This window comes from Corvus moneduloides, chromosome 18 (genome assembly GCF_009650955.1).
Source record: "Corvus moneduloides isolate bCorMon1 chromosome 18, bCorMon1.pri, whole genome shotgun sequence".
In the NCBI taxonomy this organism is placed as follows: Eukaryota; Metazoa; Chordata; class Aves; order Passeriformes; family Corvidae; genus Corvus; species Corvus moneduloides.
In genome coordinates, this window is record NC_045493.1 from 243,766 (window position 1) to 266,247 (window position 22,482).

Consider the following 22,482-nt stretch of genomic DNA (forward strand, 5'->3'; position numbering starts at 1 on the left):
CCTGCCTCACACCAGGAGTGAGAGAACCCATCCCAGCAAAACCGCAGTGCTGCTCCATCCTGCCTCCATGTCTGCCCAGCCCAGAGCTCTTCCCCCTTTTTGGGATCCTCCAAGGACTCGAGCTGTTCCTTGGCACCCCGTCAATGCTTTTCATAGAATCATGGAATATCCTGAGTTGGAACGAACACAAAAGACTCATCCAGTTCAACTTCTGGCCCTGCACAGACCTCCCAACAGTCCCACTCTGGACATCCTGAGAGTGTTGTCCAAACACTTCTGGAGCTCTGGCAGCTTCGGGGCTGTGCCCATTCCCTGGGGAGCCTGGGCAGTGCCCAGCAGCCTCTGGGTGAAGAACCTTTCCCTGATCTCCAGCCTGAGCCCTGGCCCAGCTCCACCTGTTCCCTCAGGTTCTGTATCTTCTTGTATTGAGGTGCCCAAAAGGTCCTGGTGCCATGCCCACAAAGAGGCTATGGCTGTGGTGGGCCTGTGCCCTTTGGGATGCTGTACCCATGGCATTTGAGGGCTGACGGTCCCTGCTGCTGTGTGGGGTCAGTGTAATCATCAGCCATAAGTGCAAACTGGACCTGTCTGACCAGCCAGTGCAGCCCATGCTCCTCCTCCCACTACCTCCACCCTGAACGACTTTGGCTTCCCTGGCTACAACTACAGGTGATGGCCCTGTCCCACCATCATCACAGTGCCCATTGGTCTTCTCCTCAGATGGTTCTTCAGTGGGGGTACATGACTGTGTGGTTGCTCCAGCCTCAGGCCATCCCATCCCATCCCATCCCATCCCATCCCATCCCATCCCATCCCATCCCTCTCCAGGTACCACCACAGCAGGAAAGGGTCACAGTGGCAGGGTGGATAATGCGTGCTTTGCCAGAAACCATCAGTAGCCCCCAGTTCTAAGGGACCTTCTGCCTCCATGAGGAGCATACACATGGAGAAGTGAGACATGTCCTACAGCCCACCTGCCACCACTGCCAGCCCCAGGCTGTCAATAAACCCTGCCTAGGGCTGCTCACTGTGGTGGAATGGAGGGACACGGGTGTCAGAGCTGGTGGCTGTGTCCCCATTCTCCAGCCCCACACTGCCATGGTGGGGACATGTACAGCCTCCAGCCATGGGCTGCTGGTCCTGCGGCAGGGATGTGTATAGAGTCTCAGGCCCCCCACCTCACTGGACAGACCCACTAATACCTTAATGAGAGCTGACAAGTGCTCGGGCCAAGCCTGCCCAAGCGCATTAGCACAGGGAAGTCACCCCGCTGCAGACAGCTGCCCACAGGCAGGACCTGCTGGCAGGTATGGGCAGCACCTGTGGACACTGCCTGCCTCATGCTGGCAAGGGCTGGGCTGAGGATGGGGTGAAGCCAGTGGTACCACAGCCACCAGTATGCCACAGGCCACGGGTGGTACCACAGCCACTGGCACCAACAGCCCCTGATTCCTCCCTTGCCAAAAACTACACCTGCCTTCTACCACCCATTTATTTACAGAAACTGAAAATTAAAACCACACCAGGGGCCAAGCACAGACCTGTGGAGCCCAGCTCCAGCCACTGGAAAGCCCCAAGTCCCCCACCAGGCAGCTGGGGGCAAAGACAGCCCAGTCCCAAGCACGGTTCTGTCTCCCTTCCCTCACTGCAGGAGGGGTGTGCGGTGTCTCTGGGGTCTGGCTCATGGCCAAGGGCTCCAGTACCACTCTCCATGGATGTGAGAGCATGGAGAAGGCAGGAAGATCAGCCCAGCCCTCACCGCTGGAGCTGGAGGTTGGTGTGCAGCAGCCACTCAATGGTTTCCAGCAGGTAGGCCATGCCATAGTGCCGGGCGATGTTCTGGAAGACGCCGACGTGGTCCATAAAGGCCTGGGGAGAACAGGGAGGGAAGGAGGCTGCCCAGAATCCATCCTGGGCAGCCAGGGGCTCTGATGAAGTGGCTAGGTAGGGCTGGCCAGAGGGCAGCTCAGCAGGTGCCAGGGGAAAGGGGATGTGCAGTTATGTGCAGAGGATGTGCAGAGGCACAGGAGGCACAGGGCACCTTAGGGCCCCTCACTGAGCTGCTGGGCAGGTGTTGAAGTACCTGGGAGGAGATGGTGAGAGTGAAGTCTCCAGCACAGCTGCAGTACACGGGCATGTGCGTCTCCTTCACGCCATGACACTTTTTGCACACCTGAAGGCCAAGGAGGTTCAGGTGGGTCAGGAGATAAGGCCAGGCCCCTCTGCCAGTGGCAAATTGAATGTGTTGAGGCTCAGATAACCACAAAAAAGGGGGGGGGGGATCCCTGTGCTTACCAGGTCCTGCAGCACGAAGGCCATAAGTTTCTTCTGCAGGGCTTCCACCAGTGCTGTCTCGATGGCATCGGTGTCGTACTGCACCTGGCAGCTGGGGCAGACCCAGCTGGGCAGCACCAACCCATCCTAGGGGCAAAGAGAGGGAGGTGAGCACCACAAGTCCCATGCACTGGGATGGTGGAACTTGTTTGTGGAGAGGACAGAACATAAGCCAAAGCCCAAGCATGCTCAGACCCATCACAGGCAGCTAGAAAAGATGAACAGAAAACTGGCTTTAGGTGAGGGCAATCATGGGCAGCAGGCAGAGCTACAAAACAAAGGGGAAATAAAGAGATAAAGTAGGTAAGGTGATGGACTGGCCTCTAGCACTGTTGTACTGGAGCCTCTATTGTCCCTAGGAAACAGGCTGCACCTGGGAGAGGGCAGGGTCCTTGCAGAGGTCCAGGTCCCTGCAGAAGTTGCAGTTCCTGCAGATGACTTCAGGAAGCACGTAGGAGCGGCAAGGGTCCCGAAACTGGGCTGCTTCTGAGAACTCGCCCACCTCAATGAGGCGCAGCAGGTCCCGGCGTAGTTTGTTCACCTGGTTGGTTATGTTAGCATCCAGGGAGAGGACCTACAAGGATAAGAGCCAGCTGAGCCTACTAGCAGAGACTGTTCTCAACAGGACAGTTCAGATCCTTATGACCCTCATATGGATTTAGGGCACAATAAACTCGTTGTAGATCCCTCCTGGGAAAAGCTGCAGCAATGGACAAGGACCAGAATTTCAGTCCAGATCCCAATCCTTCAGCCAAGGGGCCTGGCCCACCCCCACTGACCTTGCAAACGTATTTGATGAACTCCAGAGCTGGGTTGTTGAGGGGCAGGTAGGAGCCAGGCAGGACTGGGAACATGTCTGAGGGCTCTGTGGCATTGCGGGAACCAGACATTTTCTTCTGGATCTTCTGGGTGATGGTGAAGAAGCTCTGGGTGAGCTCATTGGACACATAATCTTGTGAGAAGGTGATCATGCCTAGAGGGATGAAGCAGAGAGCGTTTGAGTTGATTGATGGCACATAGGGACAAGCAAGGTGGGTGGCTCTCTGCCTGCAGCAGGGCTGCCCTGGGGCTTGGCACTCACCAGGCATGGCCCCCAGCTCCCCCAGAGCCTCCTGGGACACCTGGCTGGTGCTCCTCCTCTTGATGGGGGTGCTCCCAGGGGTGTTACGCCGCAGTTCCTCCTTCATGCTGTGGTACACAGCCACAATGTAGGCTGGGAAGAGACAGGCAAGGCTCCAGCTCCTGCCTAGAGCTGGCACTGGGGGGGGCATAATGATCTCAGCATCTCCCAGTACTGCTCACCTGATACAATCATCAAGAAGTAGCTCTGGCAGGAGGCGGCCTGGGGCAGGAACTGCGCAATGTTCCAGCTGTTCTCCAGCAGCTCCTCCACATCTGGCTCCCCTTCCTCCCTCGCTACCTCCTCCTCCTCTTCCTCGCTGTCCTCCTCCAATGCCTGCCTCTTGCTGGTGTCCGTCTGGGGGACCCAAAGATACCACAGCAGTCTCTCATGCCCAGCCAACACTTCCCTACTCTGCTCAACCTCAGCACCCTGCTCCCAATTGACAGGGTGCTTCCCATCTCTTACCTCCCCATAGTGGATGCGAGAATCCACTCTTCCCTTGATACCTCCATAATTTGCTGGGTCCATCCAGAGCAGGAACTCCCAGCAGCGGGAGAAGGAGATGGTCAGAGAGTGGAAGATCTCCTTGGAGTGGATGCTGGAGGAAGGAAACTACAGTCAGTCCCTGTGTCAGCACTATCTCTTCTCCATGGGACACTGTGGGGAGGTGGTGCTGGCCAGGAGAGAGGGGTGTCCCCTTTCCCATCCAACCCCTGCCAGGGGAAGTCATGCCCAAGGACACTTGGTTCTGTATGAGTGTTCTTGGAATGCTGCCTAATAGAGGACAGCTAAGGACAGATCACTACTCCAGGCATGACAGCAGGAAAACTGGGAAGCTTTGTCCCTTCAATAGCTTTGCCAAAAAAAGTAATAAATTCAGTTCTGAGGCACATCAGAAGACAAAAAGTCAGCATCCTCCTCCCTGGCCTTGAGCCCTGCCCCAGCCCCACCACCCAGGAGCCCCGTCTCCAGGTGCACCCTACCTGTTGATGATGTATTCCATGTAGCTGATGGCATCCTCAATGCGCCGCTTCTTGGTGCACAGGATGATGCGGTTGAAGTTGGCGTAGACCACAGAGGAGCCCAGGCGCTTGAATTCAGCCACCAGCCTGCAGCAGGACATGGGGTGAGGTTGGCGGGTGGGAAAGCAATGCCCGAGGGGCAGATGCAACCCACAGGGGATGTGTTGATCTATCAGCTGGAGTCAACATGCAGCAACACTGCGCAAGGGAAATCACCCAAAGAAGATGAGGTCCACCCTACTGCCCACCTCTCTGGAAGATCACTGTGGGTGCCAGCATCCTGGTCACTAACATCACACCTCTCCATTCCCCATCCACCAGCCTGGCACACTTCAGGCCTCACTTACTGCAGGAAAAGCTTCTTCATCATGTTGTGGAGTGTGCGGTGCAGCGCCGGGTCATAGAGCAGGGAGGAAGGAGAGCGGAGCCAGCGGTAAAAGTGAATGACCTGGTTGTCTGCATAGACGTTGTGGTACTGCGTTATCTCCTTCACCCAGCTCACCACCATGCTCTTCAGGATCCTGCCAGTGAGCAGAGATCAGCATCACCCCACCAGCCACCCGTTCCTGACACAGATGTGTTTACAGACACACTAGTGGATTTAGAGCAGGAACTCCCTTGTTCAGCCCTCAGCACATGAGCCACAGGGTAAATACGTGGCTGGCTCTATAACCTGGTGGATCATGAACAGAGGAGAAAGCAACATCCCCACACATCTGCTGGCTGAGGCACCAGGCAGCTCTGAGGATCTTCCAATGTGTTGGAGAAGATGCCTGCCATGCACTCGAGGCCTGGATTTATACTTAGAGCACCCTACAAGCCCTATTGCTCAGGAAAGGCTAAAGCCAGGAAGGAATGTAGCAGGACCCTGAGGGGACCTGCCAGGATGGAGACCACCTGCTCTACCTCCTGCTGTTTCTCAAGCCACACCTGAAAGTGCTCGAGCAGAGGGCAGTCTCATCATAGCTGGCTGGGATGTTGGCAGCTTGGTTCCCTGTCACCATGTCCTCCAGGGATGCCTGCTGAATCACATCGAAGCTAATGCTCATGCTGGAGCCTCCTTCCATGTCGTTCACGTGGTGGGACTGCAACACGGTGTTCACAGCCAGGCTCTGGATGTCCAGCTCCAGACACACTAAGAGCAGACACAACTGTCAGCAGGGAGGTGGGGAAAGGACCAGGAACATCCTCCCTGCTGCTGCCAGAAGTGCTTTTCACAGGTATGGGGTGATCTATAGGTGCTGCTGCACTCAGAGCGGAAATGCTTTCATAGGCATGACTGGACCTTCATAGGTCTTGACTGAGCCTTGTCTTTCAACAAGGCTTGGACCTAGTGACCCTCTGGGGACCACTGTTCTTCCTGGAAGCTGCAACAGTGGACCTCAGGAGAACTCATTACACTCAAGCTGCCTAAGAAAGACCTGTCCCAGCGTCACCAGGGATGACCAGGTGAGCTGTTCTTGGGCTGACACATTGCAGGTGGTCTGCCAAGTGCTGCTGTCATCGGTCACTAGTAAAGAATCCCCATTTTGATGCCTGCACATGTTACAGGTGAGCCCTCCCTGCTCCAGGACATGCCCCTTGCATCCACCTTGCCCATATCGATGCTGAAACCCAAAAGCTGCTGGTTACAACTGTTACCATAGAGATTCTTTGGGGACTGCATCCACCCCTCTGCAGGACTCAGAGAAGGATACAGCTCTGCCCCATTCAGTGCTACCACCCTCCTCCCTCCTCACCTGTGGAGTAGCAGCCAGGATTGTTGATCTCAACTGAGGCTCTCTCATCAAACTCCATGACCAGGCGGTTGTCATCAGCCTCCTTCCCCCCCAGGTCAGGGCGGGCCGTGGGGGACAGCCACAACAGGTGGTTGTGATGACGAAGGTGGCGTGAGAAGAACAGGTCAGAGCCGAAGGTGGAGATGTCATCAGGGAGGTTCCCAATGGGGATGTGGTAGTATCTGAGGCACAGAGATGTCTGGTCATTGGCGTGAGCATGGCTGCAGGGAAAACAGGTACCCTGCCTGTCCCCTCAAGGGACGAGGCAGCTCCTGTGGTCCCACTGAGGGCACGCCAGCCTCAGGGGAACATGGCCACCCTGGGTACCTGCTCATCTCAAAAGCCTGGGAGAGGCAGGTGTCCAGGTTGAGATAGTGGCGGATCATACGGCGGGCAGCATGGCGCTGCCAGTCCAGGACCGAGTAGCTGATGTCATCTACCAGCCGGATGGGGACCAAGGGGAACTCCTCAATGATGGGGATCCCACTTGCCAGCCGTTTCAGGTCCCAGTTGGACTGCACAGCCACCAATGTGGGGCCCCGGCGCTCGTCCTGCACCAAAGAGAAAGGGACATGTCCTAGTGCACCTCTCACCTCAGCAGGAAACTGGTGGTGTCAGGTGCCCCATCCCCACAGCAGGTCCCCATGGTCCTGGGACAGCACACCCCAGCATTCCCAAAGCACCCACCCACCTCCACACCACCAGCTCTCCAGCTGAGTGCAGGGATGGAGAGAGATCCTGAGGTGGCCTTTCTGCTGGCACTGCTCCAGGTAAGACCCCCACAAGCAAAACAAGCTTCTTGACCTTGGGTCCAGCAGTTACAAGCAGGTGTTCTTAGAACTGGTGCACCAGTGCCTTCCACAGCATCCTTCCCTTAGTCCCCATGGTCCCACATTCCCCCCACCTTCATCTCACCTTGTAGCCCAAGAGCAGCCGCTGGACACCTCTGTAGATGGCCTTGGGGTCGGTCTCAGCGCGCACCTCAAAGGTGTGTTTGTCCGGTGGCAGGAGCTCCTTGCCCACCTTTTCCAGCAGAGCTGTGCGCTCTGCTGAGAACAAGGTGGTGAGGTTTGGCATCTGGTTGCTGCGTACCTGGGTGCAAGAGGAATCAGGTCAGAGCAGGGGGAGAGCAACCCTGGGATGTGTGGTGCCAGGGGCCCTGCTAAAACATAGCAGGGATGTGCAATATATGGAGAAACCTCCTGCTGCCTGGCCCTACCAGGTCTGGGGTGGAAAGGACTTTTAAAGGTTGTCTAGTCCAACCCTCTGCCACGGACAGGGACGCCATATAATCTCAGAATTGTTTAGGTTAGAAAATACCTGTAAGATCAAGTCCAGCTGTCCACCCAACATTGCCAAGGCCACCACTAAACCATGCCTCCAAGTGCCAAATCCTCACATCTTTTAAATCCCTCCAGGGATGGTGACTCCACCACTGCCCTGGGCAGCTGTGCCAGGGCTTGACAACCCTTTTGGTGAAGTTTTTCCTAACATTCATCCTAAACCTCCCCTGGTGCAACTTGAGGTCAGCTAGACCAGGTTGCTCCAGGCCCCATCCAACCTGGCCTAGAACACTTCCAGGGATGGGGCACCCACAGCTTCTCTGGCAAACCTGTGCCAGGGTCTCACCAGCCTCACAGGGAATAATTTCCTCCCCAATATCGCATATAACCCTGCCCTCTGGCAGTGGGAAGCCATTCCCCCTTATTCTGTCACTCCATCCCTTGTCCAAAGTTCCTTTCCAATTCTCTTCAGGCACTGGAAGGGCCTCTAAGGTCTCCCTGGAGCCTTCTCTTCTCCAGGCTGAACACCTCCAGCTCTCCCAGCCTGTCTCCAGAGCAGAAGGGCTCCAGCCCTCATCACAGCATCTCCGTGGCCTCCTGTGAACTTGCTTCAGCACCTCCATGTCATTCCTATGTTGCAAACCCCAGGGATGGAGGCAGCTTTGCATGTGGGCTCTCACCTGACCAAGGCAGAGGGGCAGAATCCCTCCCTCCCCTGCTGCCCACACTGTGGGGATCAGCCCAGGACACGGGGGGTTTTTGGGCTGCCAGTGCACGTGTCCAGGGCATGTTCAGCCTCTCACCCACCAGCACCCCCAATTCCCCACCCTCCACAGCCCTCCTTACCTTGTCCAGCACGAAGACGGCAGCCTTGCGCTGTGAGGGAATGAAGAGGCCCAGGAGCGCCTTGCTGCCCTGGGAGCTGTGGTAAAGGTAGATGTGGCGAATGCTTCCTGGGGACACAGAGCACAGAGCATCAGTGGTGCCCATGGGTACCAGCTGCCCCAGGAGCCCCTCTCCCAGAATGCCTCACCTGGCTCTAGGTAAGTGAACTGGGCCAGCGAGCGCATCTCCAGGTGCTCGATGTTGAAGGTTTCAGCCTCTCGCCCTGCCAGGTGCCGGACAAGCTGCCTGCTGACCATGCACACGCAGCCCAGGTGGATCAGGGCACGGAAGAGCAGCGGCACCTGGAATCATGGGGAGAGATGTGATGGAACAACTGCTACTAAGCTCTTCTCGGTGGTTGCAGACCTAGAATAACCCAGATTAAAACCCACAGGTAGCACATATCTGAGGTTCCTTGGCATAAGTTTGGTATTACCAGCCTTGCTAAAGGTATACAACAGGTATCTCAAAATCCACATATTCCTGTCTAGGCCCAGATCCTACCATCAAGGTACTTTGGAGGATGTGTGGAGCAATATTTGGCCAATCTTGCTGCTCTGCAACTTGTGGTTTGTCATTCCGAGGCAGGGGCTCCATCTGAACCTCCATATAATCAGCATGGTGGGAGATTTACCACAGATCCATCCTGTGTTATTAACCCTGTAGCTGTCAAATCCACTGCTGCAGGAGACTCCTGAATGGCTTGCTGAGGAACCAGGTCCCAAACTAGTGAAAAGCAATAAGCATTTCTTGTCTGATTACTCTTCCCTTGTGCTAGTTTTAGTTGTAGAAGCTCCTCACATCTCTTCAGCAAGGTAAAGCATTCCCATCTAAGTTCCATCCCTGAAGGCAAACTGTTCCCTCCCTTGCATCTTCCTGTGTTACTCCTGCTGTATCTTCTGGGATCATGATCAGAACTGCACTGCAGATATTTAAAGATCAAGACAGATCTTTCCTTGCCCAGGTCTGTGTCCAGCTGGGTTAACTGTGTCTCTGAGGATGGAAGCTCCACAACCCCGTGGGGCAACCTGCTCAATCATGCTTGCAGAAGTTTTTTCTGACATTTACACAGAACTTTCATGTTTTAGGTTGTGCCCACTGTCGCCCATTCTTTCCTGGGCACCAGAGCAGAGCCTGGCTCCTCTTCTCCACTCTTCCCATCGAGCAGGTCCCCTGAGCCTCTTCTGGGCTGCACAGTCCAACTCACTCAGCCTCCCCTCAGATGCTGCTATATGGTTATCTAAATTCCTTCATATCTTTAAAACTTCTCCATGCCCTTTGTTTTACTTCAGCTGCTCATTTTAATTTCCTCTCAGGTTCTTGATTTTCCCTCTTCCCACTTATTAAACACGACTAGAGCAGAGAGAACTCATGTTTACTAGAGGAAGGTCTATAGATATAAAGAATTTGGGTACATACCAGTCACTTCAGACAAGTAATCTGAAGTAAGTTTTGGGTGCTGCTTACTAAACCTCAGTACAGTTTGGTAGGCACCATTTTCAATTGCTGATGGCATATATGGTTCAATCTTTTTCATCACCACAGGACTTCACAGGCTCCACATAATCATTAAGAGTTGTGCCTTGTCTTGAGAGACCTTTCTTCAAATTTTTCAAAAGCAGAAGCTTAAGGTGAATAAAAAAGTTTTCTGTAACCATGTCCCACTGGAATGCTTCACAGGTTATACCAGTAACTTCAGTAGCAAAAGTCTCCCAACTCTGTGATGCTCTTTTTGCCCTTGCAGCCTCCTGCACCTCAGAAAGCATTTCATAGCCAGTGGCACCTCTGCTCACAGCAAAGCTTGTCCTACTCATGACTTTTCATCCATAATAATCCTACAGACCATTTCAGTATCAAATTCACCTGCCTTTAGGCTTTCTTAACTCCATTCTTACAATGGTGTCGTCTATTACTTCCACACAGGCCAGGTCTTTTCACTGCAACATCTTCTTAGTTAAATTCCTGTCATCAGGTTTTGATCTGCTGGACAAACCAGTATCCTCACTGGAAGCAAGCATCCCAGGTTCCCACCTTCATTTTCAGCACTGGAAAATTGAATTTTAGCCTCATTGCTTTCTACAGAATTTCATTTAGGTTGTTCTTGCTCTTCCTGAACATTCAAGTTGTATGCTGTTCTTTTTCTAAAGCTTTTACAACCTTGTTTTAGAGGACATGGCACTCAGACACTCAGACCTACACACCACTCCAGCATATGTTGGGATTTTCCTCAGCTTTACTCCAAATGCCCCTTCTCTTTTCTGGTTCCAATACCAGCAGGCTGGCTCTGGATTAGTTTAGAGGAAGCTCTCCATTTCTTTCCCTAAAGTTTCCTAAAGCCAAATAAACTGAAGTCCCTTTCTTGATATACTGTAACCCATGCGCTGATACTCAGAATTTCTGTCCATATAAGCATAACTCCCAGTTCCCCGGACAATGTCCAGGGTCTTGGATTTTTGATGTCTCACCACTGGAACTCAGACTAACAACCTACTGCTCAGCAACCCTTAAAGATGAGCACCTGGAGGAGTTACCTGTGTCTCATACACTCCCTCAATGTCCGGAGCAGAGAGGTCTGCGTTGATTTCGTTGATGTGCTCTTGGTACATGTCTTCAGGGACAGAGTATTCGTACAAGTTGTAAACTAAGTTTGAGCGAGGCAGGATCCTGTTTACCTGCCAAGGTAAGGGACAGGATTATTGGGACACATCCCACCACATGGCACCACTACCAGGAGCCAGGCTCTGAGCCAGGCCAGCTCCTGGTGCTCCTCTCTCCTCAGGAAATCAGTGAATTATGCTCATGTGTTGGGGTTCCTCCCCCCTGCCATGGGGTCCTGGGAGAGGGGACCCTGGGATAAAGGCATGGCCTAGGCATGGGGTCTCCCTGCTCCCTTGTACCCTAATACTGTTCCCCATTGGTTATTTTGTGTTCCCCTGCCTGGGGAGGACCTTGGTTGTCCCATGATTGCTCAGTTCTTCATCAGTCCCCCGGCCATGTGGCTGGAGAATAAAGATCTCTGAAACTTCTATCAAGAATCACTCCCGATTTCTTTCCACGGGCCTCGCTGTCTAATGCATGTTTCAGGAGACCCTGCTGCAACACTCATGCATATTACAAATTCCCGTAACAGAGAACTCTATTTCCAGACAGGCTGGGATAAGCAGAGGGACTAGGGCCTGGATGAAGGATATCAATGGGGTGGCAGAATGAGGTATTGCATGGCAGATGCTTGTAACTCCTGCTTACAGGGGAGGTGAAGTGCCTTATCTCAGTGCAAGCAGCTGTATCCCCTTCCAGAATGGACAGGTCCTCACCTTCCTGTAGGCTGTTCCCTCCTCAGGCTTTGGGACACGCTGGTTGACATAGAAGACACGGGGGATGCTCAGCTTGATGCAGTGCAGGTCGCTCCCTATCACCGCCCACAGCCGGAACAGCCCAGGCTGGCTGGTCTCTGCGATCTGCAGGACATGGGGCACGAGGTCAGCGTTAGCAGGAGATCCAACGTGCCACTTAACACTGCTGAGTGCTCTGGGGATCTACATAGTCAGCTGGTGGCTAAAAACAAAGTGGGGGGGCTTAGAGTCTCATCACTTTCTGCTCTGGAGTCCCTGTGTCCTGCTATTGTCCCAGGGTACCACGAAGAAAACTCTGCCTCAGGCTGGCCAACTAACTCCAGGAAATGTCACTCAAGTCACTCTGAAGTCCTGGACCTGCAGCTCTGAGACCCTTCTGGAGGATGAAGTGGGTTGACAGGGGCTGGGCTTAGGTGGTCACACATAACAAAGGTTTGTAAAAACACCTGGATGGCACCACCCCACCTCTTCACTTGTACATTGGCTGCTTCTAGGCACCACTGGAATCCTGTGCCTAGTGCTAGGCTCCTCAACACAGGACACGGACATACTGAATAGAGTGAAGGGCCTCAAGGAGGAAGGGACTGGAGCATCTTTCATATCAGGAAAGGCTGGCAGAACTGGGACTGTCCATCCCAGAGCAGATAAAGCTCAGAGGGATCTCATCCACATATATGTATCTAAAGGGAAGTACAGAGAGAACAGAACCTGACTCTTTCAAATGGTGCCCAATGGCAGGACCAGATAGCACGGGCACAAAGCATAATGCAGGAGGGTCCCTCTGCATGTCAGAATCTTTTTCCCTGCAAAGGTGAACCTGGTCCAGATTGCCTAGGGAAGGTGGGCACTCTCCATCCTTGGAGATATTCCAGGACTTGGTCCTGGGACCCTAGCTCTGGGTGGCTCTGCCTGAGCAGGATGTGGGACCAGAGGGACACCAAAGCTGACCCAGCCTCAACTGATGTTTTTGGCATTCTGTGACTGTGCAATGCTGCCCGTGGGCTGAACTAGAGCTGCCCCACCAGCAGACCTACCCACGCATCCTCGAGTCACCAAGAACGCCTCTGTGGGCACCTGTTTCCATCCAGATGTGATTCTGAAGCTTTGCAGCCCCTTCTGGGCTCCCCAGGGCTAACACCTACATGAGGTAGGTCAGGGTTCCTGAACTTGACCGACTGACCACAGAGTATAAATGTGAGGCTTGTGCCCCAGGCTGCTCTGTGGCCTGTCTCCTCCCCAGTACCTGCACGACCTGCCAGGGCAAGTCCAGAATGCTGCGCGCTGTCCGGCGCAGATAGCCACTCAGCCCTTTGGAGAGGGCATCCCGGACCACTCCTCCACCTGCCACCACCCCGTCATCTTCCAGCCGTCGCCTCTTCCGCCGCTCCTGCCGCTGCCGAGCCTGCAGCTCCCACTTCTTCTGGTGGAAGCGCAGCCAGACCAGACGCTCTTCCTGAGTGGGGTGACAGCAAGCATGAAACCAGCAAAAGCTTCCCAGCCCCACAGCATCACACCATACAGCCTAGCCCTCCAGGCCCCAATCCCACACCATGTTCCTTCCCCAGCTGTGAAGCCACCACCCCCCTTTTCTCTACCAGTGGTTGCATTTATGTCTGCTGGTTATATTTCTCCTTGTATCCCTGAGCCATGTGTGTGCAGAGTGTTTTGGGAAACACACAGCTTGCTCCTGGAAGCACCCAACCTGCTTGGATGGATGAGTACAGTCCTGGGGCATCCCCCGCCCAGTCTGCTTCACCTACCTTGGTGGTGCCAAGGGGTGGAGGTGGGCCCAGGATCTCCCGCCAGGACTGGGACAGCTCCAGGTCCTGGGACAGCTGTTGGCTTTCCTCTGCTGCAGGGATGCGCTTCCGCTTATTTGCAATGGGAACCAGTGGCTGAGGGATCTTGACAGCCCCAAAGTCTTCCATGTCACCCACCTGTGAGTTGGGTGTCCCCTCTGCAGGCTGGCAGGCAAGAACCTGAGGGAGCAAGGAGAGCAGGAGGATGTGGGCTGCAAGAGAAAAGTCACACTGGCACTGCCAGCACCTTCCCCTCACCCTCTTTACCTGTCTCTTGCCTTCTGAAACAAAGAGCTCATTGATTTTTTTCTGTTTGTACACATCATTCTTCTCCAGGAGTTTCTTGTGAAGCCAGTCTGGGTGTCGGACCCTTGGCACTGGGTTCTTCACCTGCAGAGTAGCTCAAAATCACACCAAGTCCCCTGCCCAAATCCTTCCTCCTGTCCAGCCCCCCACTGCTCTGTACCTGCTGCAGGGCTGCAGGAATGGTGATGATTTTCTGGATGGTGCTGCCCAGTCTCTCGATGTAGTAGTCCCAGTCCAGGATCTGGGAAGAGGACAGAGCATGGGCAGTGAAGAAAGCCAAGCAGAAGGGCCCCCAGACACAGGATCAAACATCCCAGTAGCACCCCAGCCCCCTGCTTTGTGAGCACAGGAAGCCACTGCCCAGGTTGTGCCTCCAAAAGGTGGAGCCCCTGTCCCAGATGCAGGGCCATCTGCAGGGATGCCTCACTCACTGCACGGATGTTGAAGTCCTGCAGCGATGGGCTCTTCAGCCATTTTCGGAGGTAGTGTTTGCGCACGCTGGGCTCGGCTTGGAAGATGGCAAGGGGGATGGCCCTGGGGAAGGCAGGGAATCAATGTCCTAGCACCCCACGATCCATTCTCCCAGCCTGTGGAGATCCTCCAGGCTTCTTCTCAACCCCTGCAAGGCCATTAGGCTGTACAGTGTAACCCATTGCCCTGCTCATGGCCTGTGCCAGACACAGGTGATCACCTGGCCACGTATTTCAGCTCCCTCCCTTCCTGCTACCTGCCCATCCCCTCTTGGTTTCTCCCACACTGCCAGAAGCCCTGGCCCCTCCAGGTGGGGCTACCTCTCGGTGACTGGAGACCCTTCTGGTTTCTTGGAAATGATGAAGCGACAGCTCAGTCCTGCGTCCTTCACCATCTGGTCCCCCAAAAACTCTGCCAGGCGCTTGGCAGTGCTGATGGAGGTGGACTTCTGCTCCCCGTAGTCTTCCAGTTTGCGTGACATGGACCGGTTCTCTGAGATGAGCTCAAACAGCTCTGAATCGGGCATGTTGGCAGCCTGAAAGACAGGGAAAAGCCCAAAGTTAGCAAGAACTAATGATCAAACTTTGCTGCTGTCAGGAACAGGGAGCACCACACACAGCTGATGTCTCTTCACAGGGAGCCTGGGAATTGCTTCCTGTTACAGCTGCCAGTGGGATCTATAGAAAAGAGGGCGCTTGGGTTTCAGGCTGGCACCAGTTTGTGCCATGGCTGGGCTGTGGCAGCACAGCTTTGTGTTGTGCACACAAAGTTGGGCTCACCAAGAATGTGTCGTAAAACAGCATCACAAAATGAAGGACTGTAGAGGACCAGAACTAAGCATGTTTTGTCTCAAACATTCTGAGTATTGCTACAGGAAAGGTGTGATTGAAGGAGAGGGTCCCGCGGAGGTGTGGCAGTGCTGTTCTGAGCCAATTCCCTGCCGTGCCTTAAGACTTATGCTTAGTCCCCTCGCCAGCTTACATCCAGAAGGGCTGGCTGTGGATGAAAGGGAGAAAATAGGTCCCCTCTCTCTCTTTTCTTTTTCTCCTCTCTCTTCCACTTTCTTTGTCTCATTGTTTGCCCTAGCTCTGGACCATCCATGTGGCATGACCAAAGCAACACCAACACAGATCTAAGGACTGGTGATACTATTTGTTTTGTTCCCTTGCTTTGCCTGAGCAAAGCAGGGCCATCATATTCTACTTCTTACTTTGTACTGAACCCTGTTGTGGGAGTGGGGAGCTTGTGTAAAGGTGTGTTGTGGCTTGTTAGCCAGGACCTTTGAGTAGCAGTAGTTTTGACTCATGTGCCAGCACCTTTGTGTGATGGTGTGTTGCAGCTTGTTAGCCAGTGCCCTTGAATATTGGTGGTCTATTGCAGCTTGTGAGCCAGTGCCTTTTGAGGAGCTTGTGGTGGGAGTTGAGAACTTCTTGAAGTGTTCTGTACAAAATTAAGGGCTCGCTTGCTTCCACTCTTGTGGAAGTCTATTGTAAGAATTGGCTTGTTGGCCAGCACCTTTTGAGTCTAAGCAGTGGGCTGGTTGCTGGAGTTACAGCAACTGTACAATAAAATGTAAGAGTTCCTGACACGTGATTGGTGTCTTTGTTCAACCTGACCAGTAAATCATGACAAGGACCCAGTCAGACTCTTGTTCCCTCCCACCCCCTTGTCTCATAAAATCACAGAATCATTTGGGTTGAAAAGCTCTCTAATATCACCGAGTCCAACCATTCCCCCAGCATTGCCAAAACCACCACTAACCCATGTACTCCCGTGCCACATCCACACAGCTTTTAAATTCCTCCAGGGATTGGGACTCTACCACTGCCGTGGGCAGCCTGTGCCAGAGCTGGACAGTCTTTCTGGAGATGAAATTTTCTCTATTACTCAACCTAAACCTCCCCTGCTGCAATTTGAGGCCATTTCCTCTCATCCTGTCACTTGTTCCCTGGAAGAAGTGCCCAACTCCCACCTGGTTCCACCCTCCTGTCAGGGAATTGTAGAGTAAGAATGTCTCCCTGATCCTCCTTTTCTCCAGGCTGAGCCCCCACAGCTGCTCCTCATCAGACTTGTGCTCCAGCCACTTCTCCAGCTCTGTTCCCTTCTCTGGACATGCTCCAGCCCTTCAATGTCTTTCCTGTCATGAGGGGACAAAAACTGACCCCAGGGTTCAAGGTGCCTCACCAGTGTCCAGCACTGGAGGGATGGTCACTGCCCTGGTCCTGTTGGCCACGCTATGGGTGGTACAGGCCAGGTGCCATTGCCCTTCTTGTCTACCTGGGCACGTGTTTAGTCACTGTTGATCAACACCCCCAGGTCCTTTCCTGTCAGGCGCCTTTCCAGACCCTTTGCCCCCAGCCTGGAGCATTCCGTGGGGTTGTTGTGACTCCTGTGCAGGACCCAACAGTTGACCTTGTTGAACCTCACACCACTGGCCTCAGTCCATGGATCCAGACTGTCCAGATCCCTCTGCAGAGCTTCCTGCCCTCCAGCAGATCCACACTCCCACCCAGCTCAGTGTCATCTGTGAAGTGACTGAGGGTGAAAGAAGTACAGGGGACTACTGACTCTGCAAGCAAAGTCCACCCTCCCACAGTGCCCGACCAGCTTGGTTGCTCCTCCCCAGGCTCCACCTCAGAGCACAGATGTGCTGAGCTGTGCCTACCTTGCTGTAGAGCACATCCAGCCAGTAATCAGCCACCTTGGCCACAGAAGCGTAGACCTCCTCCAGGGTGCTGCCTTTCAGAAAGGCTTCGAACACAGACGACTGGAATATCTTCACCAGCTGCAGCTCTCCCCGGCGTTTCACCTCAAACCCCTTCAGCTCAGCCAGGGACCCGTCCTCGTTGAACACAGCGTACCTAGGAGAGAGCATGAATAAACCTGGCCTGCACCAAAGGACATGTCCCCCAGGGTGCCGGTGGTGTCCCTCCTGCAGGGTGCTTCTCCCCATGCCACTGTGCCACCATCCAGCACGTTCAAAAGAGCCACAGCAGCACCTGGATAATCTCAAGTATCTACAGCTTCTCTAGCAACCATTTTACCTTGGTCTGGAAAAGGACATCAGCTCTTGCACCAGCTCATCTACACTGACTCATCAAACCACAGGGGAAGGGACCTTAAAGATTATCCAGTCCCACACCCCTGCCATGGGCAGGGACACCTTCCACTAGACCAGGTTGCTCCGAGCCCTGTCCAGCCTGGCCTGGAACACAGTGGGGCAGCCACAGCTTCTCTGGGCAACCTGTGCCAGGGTCTCACCACCATCACAGCCAAGAATTCCTTCCCAATATCCCATCTATCCCTGCCCTTTGGCAGTCTGAAGCCATTCCCCCTTGTCCTGTCCCTCCCAGCCCTTGTCCAGAGTCCTCCTCCAGCTCTCCTGAAGCCCCTTTAGGCCCTGGAAGGGGCTCTAAGGTCTCCCTGGAACCTTCTCCTCTCCAGGTGAGCACCCCCAGCTCTCCCAGCCTGGCTCCAGAGCAGAGGGGCTACAGCCCTTGGAGCATCTCTGTGGCCTCCTCTGGACTCAATCCTGCAGCTCCACGTTTTCTTGTGCTGAGCGTGCCAAACCTTGATGCAGCACTGAGGGTAAGGAGTGACCTTAACTGGTGGAGGAGTGACCTTAACTGCATATAAGTAAGGGGGGGAGATGAGAGCCCAAGTGGGGAAATGAAGATATTAGGAAGAGATTTAGAAAGAAGGAAACTGTCAACACCATTGCTGGCAGAGGGGTTGAAACTGGATGCAGCCATGACACACCTAAGGGATCATTCCTCCCTCTTGCCTTTTCTCTTGCATTGTTTTGCCTTTCACAGCCCTGAAAATTACCTGTATGTCTCAAAAAAACCCCAAACCACCACTGTGGGAATGATCAGTGAGGAGAGGGGATACTCAAACCTGCTTGGCCAGCCCTTCTCCCACCTGCCCACATTCCCATCAGCACAGCCTTTCCTTCCTCCACCAACCATGGTGCCTGCAGCCACCTCCAGGTTGTTGTGCTTGGAGAGTGGCCAGGAAATAAATGCCCTTTCTAACATCCCCAAACTATAGGAATCCAGAGGACCTGAGGGGAGTCCTACGAGCACAGCCCACTCAGAGTTGGGCAACACTTTGACTCCTGAAGAAGGCATTGACTGCTTGGGGAGGGGCACTGGAAGGGAATGGTGTGTGCTGAACCTCCTTCTGTCAGGGATTAAGCACAAAAAAGTCCAGAATTGTGAGGACAGAGGGTGCTGGGGATAACAACAGCATTTTTTTGAGTCATATCCAGGTCTGCCCCCCAAAATAATGGATGCTACTGCTCTAGCTCATGTTCATGGTTAGGAGGTGGTCATTGAGAAATCACTACAGTTTGGGTAAACTATCCTATAATGTGACGGTAATGGCAGAACCCAGTCCTACTTACAGACAGAGAAGGAAGGGGAAACACATAGGAGAAGTGTTACTGGAAGTCTTTTAACTCCTGAGATAGGAAGGTAGGAACTGCTAAGTTTAAACAGATTAGATTGAATACAAGCAGTATTAGAAATCCTCAGAAGGAAAGTCAAAGTTCTCCTGCACACCTCAGAGCCAAACAGGGAGATGTCTGGGCACCAGGTTGGAGAAATGTCATGTTGCTGTTATCTGCTAAAATTTACTGCCATAGTAGCTGGATTTGAAGATGATCTGATGTAAGGAACTTGCCATTTAAAGCCAGTGAGTCAAGTGCTGCTGGCTCTAGGGGCAAGGACCAACATGCCCCACATGCGCAAAGGCAACGAGATCCTTAGTCTGTTAGCTCAGGGAAAGAGACAGTATTTCAAGCTTTGAAATCTCACCTTTTCTTCAGCTTCTTGCCCTCCTCTTTGGAGGCTGGAAGGATCATGGCCAAGTATGGACCATCCACTTCAAAAAAGATGCTGTTCTCTGAGCGCGTGATGTATGTGAGTGAGGCTGGATCCTGCAGTTCTTGGTACTGGTCATTTGTGAAGCCTTCCTGTGGCACAGCCCCAGAAGAACAGCTTCAATCCACAGCTGTCTGGTCACACAAGGGGAAGCCCCTGGGACACACCCTGCCCAAAGGGACCCCTGAGCACCCCTCTGAGAGCTGCAGCACAAGTTAGGACTCAAAAGTCAAAACACCTGTCCTGCCTGCTGAGAAGACAGTCTTTGGACCCTAAAATGATATTTTCTTGTCTTAGAGAGCCTGGAGTGAGCAGAGGATAGGTTTAGACCTTGCTCTGGACTCCCTACCTGCACAGGTAAGCATGCACCTAACCTGGCCTCTTACAGACCCCCTCTCTGATGCGGGATATCAAACCTCTTTCTCCACTCAGATGCTCTCCAGGGCCATCACCCCCGACATCTCACTCACTACATGGGAAGTGGAGATGGAAAAGGGGCTCTCCCCACTCATCAGCTCTCTACCTCCTTTTCCCAGGCTGCAGAGCTGGCCTAGACAGGTGCCAGACTCACCTTCACCAGGATGTTCAGCATGGCACCTGGGTAAGAGATGGTCACTTTTGGCTTCTTGATATTGGTTGACTTGATGACGAAGTTCTCTGGGAAGCTGTTGGGAAGGACACACCAAATCCCATCGGTATCCAGTTCCAGAGGTCTCCTAAGGAAGGAAGGCTACTGTCAGGAGCAGAGTGGATGAGAGATGAGGATCAGCTCTGTGTTCCCCCATGAAGACAGTAGCAGCCTGTTGCATCTACTCTGTTCCCTTCTGCAAAGCAAACCCTCAAATTCAATACAGCAGTGTCAGGAATCTGAATGCTCCTAGAATCAAAGAATCACAGAGCGCTTGAGATTGGAAGGGACTTTAAAGCTCATGTCAATCCAACAACTCCTTGCCATGGGCATGGACAACTTCCCCTAGACCAGGTTACTCCAAGCCCTGTCCAACCTGGCCTTGAAACCCTTCCAGGGACAGGGCAGCAACAGCTTCTCTGGGCAACTTGTGCAGGGAAGAATTCCTTCTGAATATCCCATCTAACCCTGCCGTCTGTCAGTGGGAAGCCATTCCCCCTTGTCCCATCACTCCTGGCCATTGCCCAAAGCCTGTCTCCAGCTCTCTTGGGAATCCCTTTAAGCACTTAAAGGAGCTCTAAGGTCTCCCTGGAGCCTTCTCTTCTTCAGGATGAAAACCCCCAGCTTTCTCAGCCCTTCCTCATAGGAAATGTGTTCCATCCCTCTCAATACTCGAGTGTTTAACATGTTCCCACACCTGTCCTAGAAGCAGACAGACCTTCCCCAGCTCAGCACACACTCACCCAATCTGCTCGATCAACTCTCTGGCCTGGGTGATGATATTTGCCCCTGTGAAGCAGACAATGCCAGCCATTTCCATGGAGTACCAGCGAGCTCTGTGAGCAGAGGAGTTACAGTTAAGATCATTACATGATCCCTCCAAAACCCAGCTATGGAAGGGCAGGAGGATCTCTAGGGGAAGGAGGGCAAGAAACACATCAACACTGGGCCTTGGAACATTGTTCTCCTATGAAGTCCTCTACTTACGATGCTCCAGAAAAGCTGAAAACCCACTAACAGACAAGATTCCCATCATTTAATGTCTGGTAAGAGTCTCCAGGATGAGAAGTAATGGGTAGAAGCAAGAGGAGAGTGTTACAGGCAGGACCTACTCTCATCTTGGTGTTTCAGGAAGCGACTACCTCACCAGGACAATCCTGGTTTACAAGGGTCCTCTCTAGAGGACCCTGGATGGCCCAGGGGAGACTTACCCCTTCCGCATGACATATCCATAGAAGGAGTTGAGGATGCACTTGTGGGCCAGCTGCAGGGAGTCATAGAGGATCTCCATGTTCTTGCAGCGTTTCACTTCAGAGGCATCTCCCACCTCCGCTGCTGCAGATAGCTTCTTCTTCCACACCTGCATGCCAAGGGCAGAGTCAGGACAATTCCACATATCACTACTGGTAGCACCCAACTGGTTTCCAGTCAGGCCCAGTATAGCATTGCAGCTCTACAGGAGTATCTTTGCTGAAGATCAGCATCATGAGTCGAACATCCCATTTTCTTTTGCAGCACGGGAGGGGTTGGCCAGAGGTGCTCTGTCACTTGTCAGAAAAGACTTGTAGCTCCCACCATTGATCAGAATTCAACCAGCATCAGCTGTGCTGCACCATATGTGTGCAGGGAAGAACGCAATACACTGTCTGCTGCAATCCATGATGCCTGGCTAACAGCAGAACCACCAGTGTAGAAAAAGCCTCTCTGCTAGCCCTGGGAATCATGGCAAAAGAGGCAGCTGGGAGGAACTGCAAAGCAACAGGCTCTTTAATTAACTCTGCCAGACACAGAGCCCCAGGGCCTCCTACAATGGTTTGGGTTGGAAGGGATCTTAAACGCATCTCATCCCACCTCCTGCCTTGGGCATGAACACCTTCTACTAGACGAGGCTGCTCTAAGTCCCATCCAACCTGGCCTTGGACACTTTGAGGGATGGGGCAGCCACAGCTTCTCTGGTCAACCGGCGCCTTACCTCCGTCACAGGGAAGAGTTTCTTCCCAATAACTAATACAACCCTGCTCTCTATCAGTGCGAAGCCAACAGAGTAATTCTCTGAGGTTTTCAGCAAGGCACAAGAGGTGTCCAGGCTTGGCAAGAAAATTTGACCAGCACCCAAGCTTGATACCTTGTGCAGCCCCTTGAACTCATATCGGCGGTCCCGGAATGCTCGCACTGTGTCCACATAGAAAGAGTTCTCTCGTTGGCAGATGGTGGTGACTCGCTCCTCCACCTTGGTAACGTGGATCTTCTTGTATGCCTTGCGGCAGTAATCTGGTTAAGGGAGGAGGAAGAGGGAGGTTCTCAGGGATGGGTGCCCTGCTACAGAGGGATGGGCACAGTAGGGATAGGGAGGCAGGCAGCTAAGCATAAGGCATGGGTAAGCAGGGGAGAGTCCTACTGCAAAGGGGGAGGAAGATCCCAGTATGGAAAGAAGCAGCACCTCTTCATGGAGGTGGAGGGCAAGGGGGAAAACAAACTAATCATATGGCCCACCTACAAACCCAGGCTTTGCCTCCAGCCAACTGGGTGGTTCTGCTGGACAGCATCCCTCCAGGTGATAGGATAATGTGATGTTTCCCTTTCATTAACTGGCTTTAATTAGCAACCTTACAAAAAA

The 22,482-nt window shown here is 53.3% G+C and overlaps 1 protein-coding gene across 3 annotated transcripts in view; it reads right to left on the reverse strand.

Annotated features, from left to right (window-relative positions):
- Positions 1-1,474: 1,474 nt before the first annotated feature.
- The window catches only part of POLE (DNA polymerase epsilon, catalytic subunit), a 31,708-nt gene continuing 10,700 nt past the window's right edge, over positions 1,475-22,482 (reverse strand). Inside the window, exons 19-48 of one of the 3 annotated variants that reach the window (XM_032128102.1) lie at positions 21,991-22,136; positions 21,077-21,225; positions 20,609-20,701; positions 19,809-19,953; positions 19,172-19,329; positions 17,020-17,215; positions 14,675-14,889; positions 14,315-14,417; positions 14,044-14,124; positions 13,845-13,967; positions 13,539-13,757; positions 13,022-13,231; positions 11,740-11,883; positions 10,957-11,097; positions 8,574-8,727; positions 8,387-8,493; positions 7,173-7,349; positions 6,585-6,808; positions 6,219-6,439; positions 5,410-5,614; positions 4,827-5,000; positions 4,441-4,566; positions 3,923-4,055; positions 3,637-3,811; positions 3,416-3,547; positions 3,114-3,307; positions 2,708-2,908; positions 2,296-2,421; positions 2,084-2,173; positions 1,475-1,911 (exon numbers count right to left, since the gene is read on the reverse strand). In XM_032128102.1, coding sequence (XP_031983993.1) covers positions 1,756-1,911; positions 2,084-2,173; positions 2,296-2,421; positions 2,708-2,908; positions 3,114-3,307; positions 3,416-3,547; positions 3,637-3,811; positions 3,923-4,055; positions 4,441-4,566; positions 4,827-5,000; positions 5,410-5,614; positions 6,219-6,439; positions 6,585-6,808; positions 7,173-7,349; positions 8,387-8,493; positions 8,574-8,727; positions 10,957-11,097; positions 11,740-11,883; positions 13,022-13,231; positions 13,539-13,757; positions 13,845-13,967; positions 14,044-14,124; positions 14,315-14,417; positions 14,675-14,889; positions 17,020-17,215; positions 19,172-19,329; positions 19,809-19,953; positions 20,609-20,701; positions 21,077-21,225; positions 21,991-22,136 — 4,718 coding nt within the window. In that variant the 3' untranslated portion in view covers positions 1,475-1,755. Of the gene's footprint in view, positions 1,912-2,083; positions 2,174-2,295; positions 2,422-2,707; positions 2,909-3,113; positions 3,308-3,415; positions 3,548-3,636; positions 3,812-3,922; positions 4,056-4,440; positions 4,567-4,826; positions 5,001-5,409; positions 5,615-6,218; positions 6,440-6,584; positions 6,809-7,172; positions 7,350-8,386; positions 8,494-8,573; positions 8,728-10,956; positions 11,098-11,739; positions 11,884-13,021; positions 13,232-13,538; positions 13,758-13,844; positions 13,968-14,043; positions 14,125-14,314; positions 14,418-14,674; positions 14,890-17,019; positions 17,216-19,171; positions 19,330-19,808; positions 19,954-20,608; positions 20,702-21,076; positions 21,226-21,990; positions 22,137-22,482 lie in introns of those variants that run through there. The other 2 variants (XM_032128103.1, XM_032128105.1) reach the window with 2 other exon arrangements.